This window comes from Lathamus discolor, chromosome 2 (genome assembly GCF_037157495.1).
Source record: "Lathamus discolor isolate bLatDis1 chromosome 2, bLatDis1.hap1, whole genome shotgun sequence".
NCBI lineage: Eukaryota > Metazoa > Chordata > Aves > Psittaciformes > Psittacidae > Lathamus > Lathamus discolor.
The window spans coordinates 35,002,875-35,016,010 of NC_088885.1; the positions used below are offsets into that span (position 1 = coordinate 35,002,875).

Here is a 13,136-nt window from a genome sequence, read left to right on the forward strand (position 1 = left end):
TCATGACCAATCACTTGTATCAGCTACAAGACTTCTGCTGTGAGTTTTGTCAACACCATTGTTACTTTCTTCAAAGTCAATGGGTTTTAAAGGAAGAAAAGTCTAAGTTTCTTCCCCAAAAACATTTGCAACAAAAGTAAAAATAAGGACCGACATTAAAAAGCCCAATCAGACAAATACCCATCAAACTACTTCTTAAGTCAGAAAGATAGTCATTAAAATAAGGATTCACACAATAAATATATCCAATGGCATAGTCATTAGTTATTCTTGTTGATGTATAGGACCTAGGTCAAAATATTCCACATAAATTTAGCACAGGTTTATACTTCTTTTACATTTTAGTCACCATTCAACAGCTTGATAGGAAAAATGTAACTTTATAAATTAATCTAATGGTAACTTTGTACTAGAAACATAGAAATAATTACCTGGTTTATTGAGTTGAGGGAAAACAGGATAAACTGAACTGTTCACTTGAAATTCAAATCAAACAAAATTATAGCAGCTCCCACTTCAGTTACACACAGCAATTTATGTCATTTATAAATATTAAGCTACACTTCACTTTATTCATCTAGCATCCATAAACACATACAGCACATTGAAATAATTCAAAATGGGTTCTGATCACTGTTATATTCATTCAGTGAGTACTGCTACTTGCATAACATTCCTAAAAAGTGAGGCAACAATTTCTGTTCCTTGATTCAGCAATTTAAATCCACATTTTCAGCTAATTCCAGACTTCCCTTTTTAAACCTAATTTCCTTTATTTATTTATTTTTTAAATTAAGATCAGGGAGCTGATTTAGATCTACCAAAAGTCCTTCTGATGCAACACACAGGAAGCAGAAGTATCACTGACAAAATGTAGCAAAGTACTTATTTTTTGAAGCACCACATCACTAGTCTTACATACGGAATCCACTTTGTCCGACTTTATCTAAAATCTAGACCTTTATTCCATACTGGCTATCTCAATCTACTGTGCAGAGGGCAAGCAGAACAAGTGCTAAGATATCTATGCAATGAAACGCAGGCAGACATCCAGGATAACCAATAGACTCTATCATCTTCTGGAGTTATCTACAGTTTTCCAGTGATAGCGAAGGGATCCTAGACAACCATCTCAGTTGTACTCCATGAAATTACTGTTAAGTACCTTGGCATTTTCCTAGCCAAATATCTGAGACAATGCAAGACAAACTGTAGCCTTTCAAGGCATTAGCAGAGTCTGCTACCAAAAGATGGGTGCACTCCACAGCACTCCTGTCTGAAGGGGGAAAATATAGGGGATTGGATTATGCCTAGATCTCCTACAACCTAGCATCACACCCAGCCAAATCTGTCAAGCAACCACATGCTTATCCTCACATTTAATAAGGACGATTTAAGAGGCAAGGGAGAAAAAAAAGAAAAAAAAAATCAAAAACAGTCTGGCTAAATAGAGGTATCTTATTTGTTTCTTGTTTCCACAGTCACTAACCATTAAAGAGATGTACCTGATGCCCCTGGAGATGCTGCATGGAAGAAGTGAACGGCATCTTTTTATGCTAAGGGCAAAACTCATGACAAGAGATGAAGGCATTTTCACCTTCTGTGGTAGAGCTGTAATATGCAGTTTATGCTTAACAGAAATACAGTGCAAAACACCCTGTTTCATTTATGGTATCAAATGGACGGCATTCTGCAAAAAGAGATACAAATTAAGGTAAAAGTAAGGTGAGGTCATTGTGTATTAGAAACATAAGAAACTGCAAACACACTAGAAGCAAAGAATTACTAGGCCAAGGACAAAGGTGAAAACAGACCTATTTGCTCAGGAAGTTACATTAAGAGCTAGAAGTACCAAAAGTCTTGCCAAAACTAAATTTACAAAGATAGTAAAAATCGGTTTTTCAGTTACAGAAGACCAAACTGGGGGGATGTGACAGGTCAGAAACTGTAGACAAACAAGACAGCAAAAAAAGCAAGAATTAATGTTTTGCCTTAGTTTCCATTAGGGACAACGATACTGGAAGTGAGAAAAGTGCAGAAAAGGGAAACGGTGACTAATAGAACTGAACTGGCCACTTTCAGCCACACCGAGAATGAGCTGAAAAGACCTTAAAACAGACAAGTTACAGGAGTGAAGGAATCAGGACATAACAAAAAATGGCCATGAAACCACCAGTTTGGTAATCAGTGTAGTAACATGTACGTGCAATAAGTGGTCAAGATATGGGTTGTACCGCTATGACTGAAAAACAGCAAATAAAAGCATATTGAAGAAGAGGAAAAACAGTCATCGAAGCAATTATTGATCCGTTGCTTCAATTTTTAGAACACAAAATTTCGGATCAAGTTTTGAAGAAAGTATGGAAATGACAGAAGCAGAAATAGAGAAGCAAAATTATGATAAATCATGGATCTCCCAGAAGTGAACTGTAACCTGACTAAGATACGTATTCTTGCTAGGGAACCTGGCTGATTTTCTCGAGAAAAGACAGTACATTTCACCTATCTGGGATTTAGTGGAAGTATTAATTTAACACTACTGCACAGCAAACAAATGAAGCTAGTCTTTCAAATGAATAAGGGTTTAGCGAAGGAGAAGATAGAATGGAGTGTCTTGAAAAGGGAGGTATCTGGAAAAGCTACTAGTGGAGTTCTCAGCAATCAGCCTCTAGTATTTTCATGAATGACGCTGGCACAAAAATAAGAGTGATTATGGAAGAAAAAAAAAAAGGAGGCACCATCAAAACAATATACAAAAGGAACTGGAGGTCCTTGTTGACTGCTATAATAAAAATCGGATGAAATTCAGGAGTACAAAATTTAAAGCCATGCATTTAAAGACCAATTAATTAAAACCACGCATCTTTCTACTATAAAGCAGCAGCTCATCCCCTGGAAAAAAAAACGGAAAAGTAGAGGACCTGCTGGCTGTACAAGCTCATTACAGGTGGACTGAACTGCCAGTACAAAAAAGCTGTGAAAAATCTCAAGAGGTGTAAAAGGGAGGCAGCTTGTGACCAGGATGCTGTGATATAACAGTGATACAATGCAGTGAGATCTCATCCAAAGTGCTGCACATGATTTTGGTTAAGTCTATAAGAAGAGCAGAAAAAGAACTGGTAAGAAAGCAGGGGACTTAAGCTTCTGGCAGATAAATACAGAGGATACTAAAAAGCCTGGTACATTTTGTTTAGCAAATCAAAGACTGAGAAGAAACAAGATTGCTTTCTGTAAAAACAGCAGAGTGGTACGTAGCAAAGAACAAGACAGTCTGTGAAACCTAAAAGTTTATTTTAGTCTAAGATCAAGCAGGGAGAAAATAGGTGGATTTTTTTATTTTTTTTAACCATTAAGTGGTAAGGCTTCTGGAGCAGAATTCCTATTAGAGTGGTGGGAACAAGTGCTGTTATTGGTCATTATAGAAACAATATAAAACATCTCCAATAGCCAAAAAAATGAAAATTATGTGTTATTCCAGGCAGGGAAAATAGCACACATATAAGCTTTGAAAATAATGTTTAATTTTGGGGCTATGGCAAGAATCCACAAATTTAAAGACTCCTTATGTAAAATTGGAGAACTAGAACTACAGTTCCACCACTTGCACGCTGTATTAAGGCACAGTGGGGCCAGAGGCAGAGGGAAGACTAAAAAGGTTGCATCTGCCATGGTTTAGACCCAGCCAGTAACTCAGAACCACTCAGCTATTCACTCACCCCTCCTTTTCCCACCTCTCTGGGCAGGATGGGGAGGAGAACTGAAATGTAAACCCCACGGGCTGAGGTAAGAACAGTCCAGAAACTACAATTATAAAAAGTAAAATATAGTGATAATTGAAAGAATATCAATAAGAAAACGAAAAATCAGAAAACTTAAGTGATGCACGACACAATTGCTCACCACCTGTTGATCGATATCCAGCACGACCTGAGCAGCCATTAGTCCTTCTGGGTAACTTCCCCCAGTTTACATACTGGTCATCATGTGCTGTGGTATAGAATACCCCTTTGGCTAGTTCAGGTCAGGTGCCTCCTATGTTTCTGCTCCCTCCTGGCTCCTTCCACCCCTCCTCACTGGCAGAGCATGACAGACTGACAGTTTCTTGATCAGAGTAAGCATTACTTAGCAACAACTGAAACATTGGTGCGTTACCAGCATTGTTCTCAGGCTGAAGCTGAAATACAGCACTATACCAGCTACTACAAAGAAAAATAACTTACAGCTGAAATCAGGACAGCATCAAAGTGCCATGTGTGATTTCTACATTCAACCCTAAATTTTCTTAGAGGAAAACCTTATACTAGAAGGTAGCAAACAAATCTTTCCAACCTAACTCACAGATCAATACCAGAAAAATTATGACAGAATAACCTCAATTCTTATTTCAGGTTTGTATTGTAGATGCTTCAAGAATGATAAAAAGATGCAATAAAGGTTTAGAAAACTAATTTCTGATTTATATGCTGCACTCTAAGACAGCAAAAGATACTAACCAAGTGTCAGCACAGTCTCTTTTAAAAACAGCTTACTCTGAAGTGCCACAATCATTTCCAAGCATATAAACATTGAAAACAAACTTCACTAATATATCACATACAGAATTCCTGTCTCTTCTGCCTAATTTGATAAATTTAGGTAGTTACTTCCCATTCTCTATAAATAAAATGAAAGTCAATAGCAGAAAAATTGCTACTCCACAATTATCTAGATAATCAAATGGAAGTCACGATCACGAAATATCAATCTTGTTAGACCTAGAATTGGAACTGACTGTTTTCATAGAAAACTTTTGGCTAGAAAGTGCCTCCAGAGGTTGCGCATTGCAACCTGCTGCTCAGAGCATATCTCACGCCGTGAGGTTGCTCAAGGGCTTGTCCAGTCACATCCTTACCACCTCCAAGGATAGAGATTCCCTAAATTCTCAGGGAATTACTAGAATGTATTCCAATTATTTAAATTACCAATATAGGAGGGCAGGGGTTTGGGTTTTTTTTTTGTTTTCTCCAAGTAGTAAAAATAGTTATTCTGGGTGTGGGAATTTGAGTAATGAAAGTGAAAAAAAAAACCAAAGTTTAAGTTATTACTTTTATAACTATATTACTTTAAAATGAAACATTTAATCCACCAAGACATATAAAACAAATGGGCAACAGAAACCATTAATCTATTTCCTTTCGATCTCTACTGGGTTTATGCATTCAGTATTTTAGACAAATAAGCCACCATTATTGGTTAAAATCAAATGCATGCAATTTCATTTTCAAAGTAAAAATAACTCACAAGATATAACCAATTTCTCTATTTAATTAAACAATACTTTGGTTTAGTGATTCATTTCTATTTTATTAACATTTTCAGAGAGTGGAAACACAGCCCAACTAGGTCTCTTTTTAAAAGCCTTAAAATTCATCTAACAGATCTGCTATAATCCATACATTCGTATTAAAATAAAAAAAAAAAAAACCCCAAAAAAAACCTACAATTGTTCTACGTACCCACAAGCCTTATTACATTCAGTGTAGTGTTTGTTAGGATAGGTGCATTCACTTTATTGAGGTTATAATCTGACCTCTTTCTGCTCCTCAGAGTTTCTCGAGAAACACTTTAAAGAAAACAAAACAAAATACATAAAATGTCACTATTATATTCAATGACATTCAAATTTAGTAGAACACATACCCTTCCTCCCCCCTTCTTTTTCACAACAGTATGTCTTCCAGTGCAGTTTGTTCTAACATTTAAAAAGAGAAGCCTGTCCTAACTTACATAAAATTGTGCTAGATAACTGTTTCTGAGTTGTAGTCCAAGGCCTAGGTTCTGTATCCTTCTGTCTGGCCTCAGTAATCATTTTAACTGCTCTAACTCAAGTTGATAGTTTAGGAAGTAAAGAAAATGAAAGCAATGCAAGCCACAACAAAAACAGGGGCAGCCCAGTAAGCTACAGCTTAAAAAAAGGCTATCTGGACATAGAAACAATTTTGAGGAAGATGAAACTTAAAAAGCATTAAATTTTTCATAAATTGTAGCCTTGCAAGAAGCAGGGAGTTGGAATCTATGATCATAATGGATCCTTCTAATTTGAGATATTCTATGATTTGCTATGAGAAACCTATACCAGATACCATACCTCAGAACTATATTCTTCTAAAAATTCAGAATGGTTCAATTTCACAGCACAAAGCACAATGACTGTGATGTGTTCTAATAAGTTTTTTTTATTGAGATCACCATCACTTCTTTGAAATGAAGCAGTTTGTGTGATGTATCTTATGAAATCATGCTAACAACATTTTATCCAAAAAAGCTATTTTGTAAAAAAACCATTCCCCTGCTTTGACTGAAGTGATCGCTTTCTAGTTCTCTTGTAATCCTCTAAATAGAAATAATGTCAGCCTGATTCACGAAGTCTGAGTGGATACCTAAGTACTACAGTGCCCTAGGTAGAAATTCGTCTATCTTGGCTAGACAGAAAGTGCCACAGATAGATTCTTTTAAAGTCTATATATTTGGCTTTTGTTTGTATGACTATACATAAATAAAATATGCATATATATATGCACACGTATTTATCAAAACAGAATTTGTATATTTATGCATACATACGTGTGTGTGAATATTCTTAAAGAAGAAAAGAATTTAAAATTCCTAATGACTGCCATCAAGCTGTGGAAGAATTTATTTTTTTTTAATTTGTAAAAGTTTACTGTTGCTCTGAAAAGTAGAAGCCCAACCCTCAAACCTATTTGTTTGCAAACAACTGCTTTTGACACAACAAAATTACATGTATACACAACAGCAGCTGTAGAAGAACCTTCAATTACCTTCTAATTCTTGCTAATCGGTTTTGCACTACCTGCTTCACAGAGTCTTTTATCCTCCTTCAAAATCCTGCTTTCCAAAGTTTCTTTCTGCAATAATGATGAGCAGTTTAACATTCCTCCCCATTCCAGAGATCTAAGTGCTAAGCCTTTCTAAATGTGCAGGTAGCATAAAAATTACTTTATTATTATTCCATTGTCACAGGTTATAGATTAAACAGAAATTGAACTAATTAGAGTACTGAGGTGAAAAGCATGTAAATGAGGCCAAGGACTCACAGTCTACTTACCTTTTCACAGGGGCATCTCCCGTCTGCTCATCCACATAATCTCTTTTCAACTCTTCAGGAACATCACTGTCACTATCATACTCTTGATACGCACTTTTTTCTTGTTCATCTGATTCATACTGTTGGCAAAATAAAATAAAATAAAAAAAAATAATAATTTCCATTATTTTCCATATGAGACACATTGGCAACACAAACCATTAATCTTTGGGTCTTGCTTGTAATTATTTCTGTGTGCTGGTTGTTGGCTTTGTTTTGAAACATACACAGTCCTTCATCTAACTAAAGGCACAAGATCCTGATATTTGAAATATTTATCTAATTATCAGTGAAACAATTCCTCTTTGGTGGAAGAAAGCCTTATGCACCATTTGCTTCATTTGTCACAACAGCCACAAATTATTCCGGAATAACCCTATGAAAAACATGAATGCGTAGATAAATTAACCATGTACACCTGCCTTGAGACAAGCTTTCTTATACTGAGGAATATCTAATGCTAATTCCATCTTTTGAAAATAAGAAGCTCACTCAAGTAGTAACAGACAACTACTGCCTGTAAACACTTAGCTGCATTTCTAATGTTTTTTAAATTGTTCAACTGTTGAATTACTTTTCAAAGACAGCAAGAGAATTGTTTTCAGTTGAAGGATGGAAGGTTTAAGCCTAACATGATGTCTGGAAAAAATAAGCAACACAGGCTACAGCATATATAATACAAGCTTTCCATGGTAGACATGTATTATTATTACTATGGTATGAGTTATATGGAGAAATACTATTCACAAATACAGATACTAAATGCTTTTTATAATTATGAAACCACACATACATATTAAAAGTGTAAAATTAGGCTTATTTTTTTTTTAATGCCTGAAATTTGCAATCTTATTTCACTCCACTTAAAAGATTAAAGGAAAACAAATACTTGACACTTTGTAATAACAATTCTTCTTCCTGAACACCTACACAGTTAACACAACATTAAGCATATCCATCAGGCTCCTGAATACACTTACACTTCAAGAGAGATCACAGTACCTTAATGTGTACACTGCTCTGAAACCATTTTATCCACGGAATCAGTAATGACACACATGACAAAGTCTGGTTTCAGGATCCTTAAGAAATGGCAGGGTTTTAAAGGTTACGACTGCTCTCTGGAGAAGAAAACCCAGTCTCTCAATCATCCAAAATACACTAAGAAATATATTTTTTCAGTCATGCATGGCAATTCCTGGCCCCAGCTCCAAGTTACGGAGGCTTTTAAAGCCTAGCACTATGAAAGCACTATATTAGAAAAGCAAGAAGCCCACAGTACAAATGCAAAGCAAAAACAGCTCAGATGGAAAAAAGAATGTAGTATGAAACACAGGCTAAAAAGAAATGTCCTGATCATTAGTATTCACAGGCAAAATTTCTGCCTTATGGACATTTCAGACAAAGGAAAGCTATAATGAAAGCAGCTCAGTTTATTTAAAAAATGAGCCGAGTTGCTGCTGCTTGATTAAGAACAAAGAGAGTTACAGTTTAACTAACTTGGCTGGAACAGTAGCATGGAGAATTACCACTAATCGTTATGCATTAATATGTAATAAACGACATGCCAATTCAATTAAAATCGAGTGATAGTAAAATGATGAACTGACTACAAATTGTTAATTACAATTCATATTGACGTAAGAATATGATGGTTGACATTAGCTGTCTTAACATCATAGATAAAAAGCATTTTGAGAAATTTTTTTTACATGGAAAAGTACTTTATTAAGTCCTCTCAACCAAACGTTGAAAAAAAATGAGACTGAAAAGTTATTTAATGAGATTCAAATATCTTCACTTTGAAGTATGCACTAAGTAATTCACAACTATTAAACCATGACCTCAACCTGAGGAGACCTTATAAATCCATTTAGATGTGCACAATCTGCAGTAAAATTTTACAGCGCTAAAAGGTATTCAGATACCTTGCAGCAATAACCAGCTCACAAGCGCTCAGGCAATTGGCCCAAACAAACCCATAGGACAGTGGCAAGATTCATCAGAGTTGGAAAGCGTTACAAAAATTAACTGTATTGCAACAAAAGTATTTCAGGGAGCTGCAAAAAAAGACACAAAGCATCTCACTGAAGCTCAAGATACAGAGCAGAGGTGACTGGATCCAGAGGCCTGTTTTCAGTTGTCCAGAACTGCAACTAAGCAGTTAAAAATACTTCAAAATTCTCAAAAGAAATCCTGACAGTTCTTACCGTCTTACAGACCATTTGACAGGAAAATCAACTGCTTATATCCTTGTGATGCTATTTCCTGAAATACCTGGAAACATGTCTGCATTCTCTGGAAACAAAATTTTGCAACCTCCATCTGAAATATTTTCAATTTTAAGTGCTGGAATGTGCCTCCAACTTAACTGGTCAGTCAAGAATGTGAAACATAAAACCTCTGTAGAAATTTTATCCCCAGTTACCTAAGCAAGTTATTTTTATGTAAAGGACAACCAAACGTGTAACTTTATTTTTTAGTTTCTTTTTTTAAAATAAAGAGTTCTTTCCAGGTGTGGACCAGCCAGTAATGGAGGGAGGAGATGAAAAATGTGAAAAGGGAAGGTAGGATGGTTATGTGGAGACTATACTCACTTGGGTCACAAGAAACCCTGGTTCTAATACCAGGCAGGTTAGGTGTCCTGCAAAATACTGACAAGTCAATTAACCTATCCTGTGCCTCAGTTCAAGACGGTATTACTAATAGCAGCCTGCTTGGCAGCAGTGAGACACTTCAGGCTGACTAAAGCCAACTAAACAGCACCTCCAACATGCACACCAGCATTTGCTACTTAATTTTTTCCAATGATTTTCACAGATATAGAAGCAAAAGTTTAGTGCAGAGCTTTGTGCCATTTAAATTTTACTTGAGAAACAGATTCTGAAGGGGAAAATGACAGAATTGGAAAGAATAAAGCAGCTCTATTTAACTTGTGTGCAAAGTTTTCATATATCATAAGAGTGTGAAGATAAAAATTCCTCAACATATCTACAATAAGAAATGGAAGACAATTCTAGCCTTCTACAAGTGTGAGTATACCGCCTACAAGTCACTGAACAAAAACGTGCGGACAGGGTATGCACTCATTTGCAAGCAGTGACCTGCAAGGAATCAGTGGAAATTGAAATCATGTTTCAACAATCGTTCTTTTTTGTTCTTGAAATATTATCCAGTCTCAGCAGCTCCAAATAATATAATCTTTGGAAAACAATTTCACACCTTCCTAATTATTCTACATGCAAATGGTGGCAAGAAATATCCTGCAGTTTTTGAGATGGATTTCTGCATTCACAGTGCAGGTCATGATGGCTCTATATATCTGTTATCTGCTTCAGACTCAAACCTTCAGAAGAAAAAAAAAAAAAACAAACCCAAATTTAAGTTAATTTTCTAGTCCTTTCCTCTTCACAAAAACATTTTTAAAAGCAAAACTACTCAGAAGTACACAAAAAAAAATTGGAAATTAACTCATCAAGTGGAGGGAGGTTTCATTTTGAAAACCTCAAAAGTACTATTGATATTATCATTAATCCCTATTTCATTAAGGACCATTTAGCACATACCTACCAAACGGTTGCTCATATTCCCAAAAAGCTTAATTTCTGAGTGTGTTTCTACAAAATACCATGTAATTCTGCAGTTTTCAGCATGCCCTGAAGTATATTCATCTTTGCTTAATACGCTCATTTGAAGTCTGTGTATCAGCCTAACAGCAATAATCATGCAACTTTTCTCAGTTTACTGATACGAAAAGGCAGGACATATATTCATGACAGGGGAAGAACTACCACCAGGAAAACGGCTCTCCAGCAGCTTCCTTTAAGCACAATGCAACAATATTTTATGCCAATCAACTGTATTTTCTCTTCAAGTGACACAATAGGAAGAAGACTGCATATCACACTCAGATGTGTGAGATACAGATCAATCAAGCTGCTTCCCAACTGAAGCTCCACAGAGAAAGCAAGAAAAACAAAGCTGAAAACCAGAAAGCCATTAGTGTGATGGCTGGATTAACTAACCTCAACAACCGTATCACAAAACAAAAGTCCACAAAACCATTATTCATCAAAAGGAATTATTCATCAAAAGCTTTACCAATAATATGCTACTGTAGCATTTAAGACAATGGTCAATGTTTTACATTAAAACACATTTGACCACTGCTAGATTTGGACAGAATCCTGAATTTAAAAAAAAAAAAAAAAAAAAAAAGAAAAAGAAAAAAAATTACACGAAGTTATTGTTCAGTTTTATAGTAGTCCACACCATAAGCAAGTGAGTAGATCCTACTGTAAATCAAGGGTCCTGAGCATTTAAACTACAATTAAAAACTAACAAACATCAGATAGTCCATGGCAAATCATGTAGGAGTGAACAAATATAACAGAAGGAGCAACCCACAATGATTCTTTCCTAAGCCAGAAAGGCAGTCCTAAAATGACAAAATTACTTCCACAAACTTAAACCCATGGAAAAATACTGATATAGGTAGAACTTGCGCTATTAGCCTTCAGCAACACTTGACTTCAGTGCAAAAAGAATACTGATCCACTGCAAAACAAACTACACTTTGAACAGGAAACCTGGCTTTCTGGCATTGTTAAAAGCAAAAGAACCTACATAATTACAGGAATAAAGTGGCTCGGGATTTTACACATTACTGCAGTCAACTGATCCTTGTCCTAAGGCATTTTGCCATCACTGATACACAAAATAAATCATTTACAGAGCTCAAGATTTGCTTTTCTGTTTCTGTTTTGTTTTTTGTGTTTGTTTTTTTTTTTTTCCTGAAACACTTCATACCCCATTGGAAGCTAAGACATCTTCTGTCTCATCATCCTTGCTGTCAGCCTGAATTTCAAATGGGTTTCCTCCGTTACAGTACTGCTCAAATAACGTTACTGCTGTTGAAATTGCTGAAGCAGGCTGCTTGCTAGGTGACACAGATGGGGAACGTGACTGCTCCATGAACTTAAATTCCTATTAATAGAAATAAAGTACAATTTTAATCACCAACAAGACAGTTGTAGTATTATTACTCCAGTTCCATAAAAACAGAGCATAAAAACAAATTTGTGAGTAACTACTGTGACAGGAAAACTTTTATCCAAAGCTTGCTGTATATTTAAACATGCTCTTCATGCTGGCTCAAGTTAACCTTGAAATTGGCAACCTTTCTCTGCTCGCCTTTCTAATTTTAGCAGGTTTTGGCTATGACATGCAATACGTCTCCTGCATCCAAAAGTATTCACTGTCTAAAACAAGGTGAAAACCCCAATTAAGTGGGGTTTTATTTCACAAAAATTAGGAGATAAAACAAGACCTAAATTCTATTCAAAAATTTATTCTTTGCACAAGTTACGTTGTAATTTACTAAAGCTGAATTTGTTTTCTAAATATTTTAGTTTTACAAAGTTCTTTTCAAAATGTTATTTCGCAAACTCATTGCACACAAAGTTAGTGATGACTGGTTAAGTGCAGAGACTTGAAAATATACAGACTGAACACATAAAGTATGATTTTAGATACCTTTTCTTCTGAAAGCCTTGACTTCTCTCAGTTGATGTACCATTTTTATCTATTAAACTCTAGCTACTGATCTTCATAAATGGCAAAATGTATGCTATCATTTATCTAAAGGTTTAAAGATCAAAATGTATAGAGCTAAAAGGGCTGCAGTGTAGATTTCTGTTTGTTTAAATGAATATTACTTTCCGCCATTTTCTGCTACTCCTGCCCAACCATTACCTCAGCACCGTCAAGACCACCACTAAACCATACCACTGAGGGGCCTTTTCTACACGGATTTTGAACACTTGCAGGGACAGTGTTTCCACCACTTTCTTGGGCAGCCTGTTCTAACACCTGATCACCCCTTCAGTGAAGGAATTTTTCCTATTATGCAGTCTCAACCTTCCCTGGCACAGCTTGAGGCAGTTACCTCTTGTCCCATCACTTGTTACCTGGGAGAAGAGACCAGCCA

At 35.8% G+C, this 13,136-nt stretch overlaps 1 protein-coding gene across 1 annotated transcript in view; it reads right to left on the reverse strand.

Moving 5' to 3' along the window:
- The window catches only part of VPS50 (VPS50 subunit of EARP/GARPII complex), an 84,698-nt gene that overhangs the window by 26,483 nt on the left and 45,079 nt on the right, over nt 1-13,136 (reverse strand). Inside the window, exons 18-20 of the mRNA XM_065666367.1 lie at nt 11,957-12,133; nt 7,109-7,227; nt 5,496-5,602 (exon numbers count right to left, since the gene is read on the reverse strand). Coding sequence (XP_065522439.1) covers nt 5,496-5,602; nt 7,109-7,227; nt 11,957-12,133 — 403 coding nt within the window. The remainder of the gene's footprint in view (nt 1-5,495; nt 5,603-7,108; nt 7,228-11,956; nt 12,134-13,136) is intronic.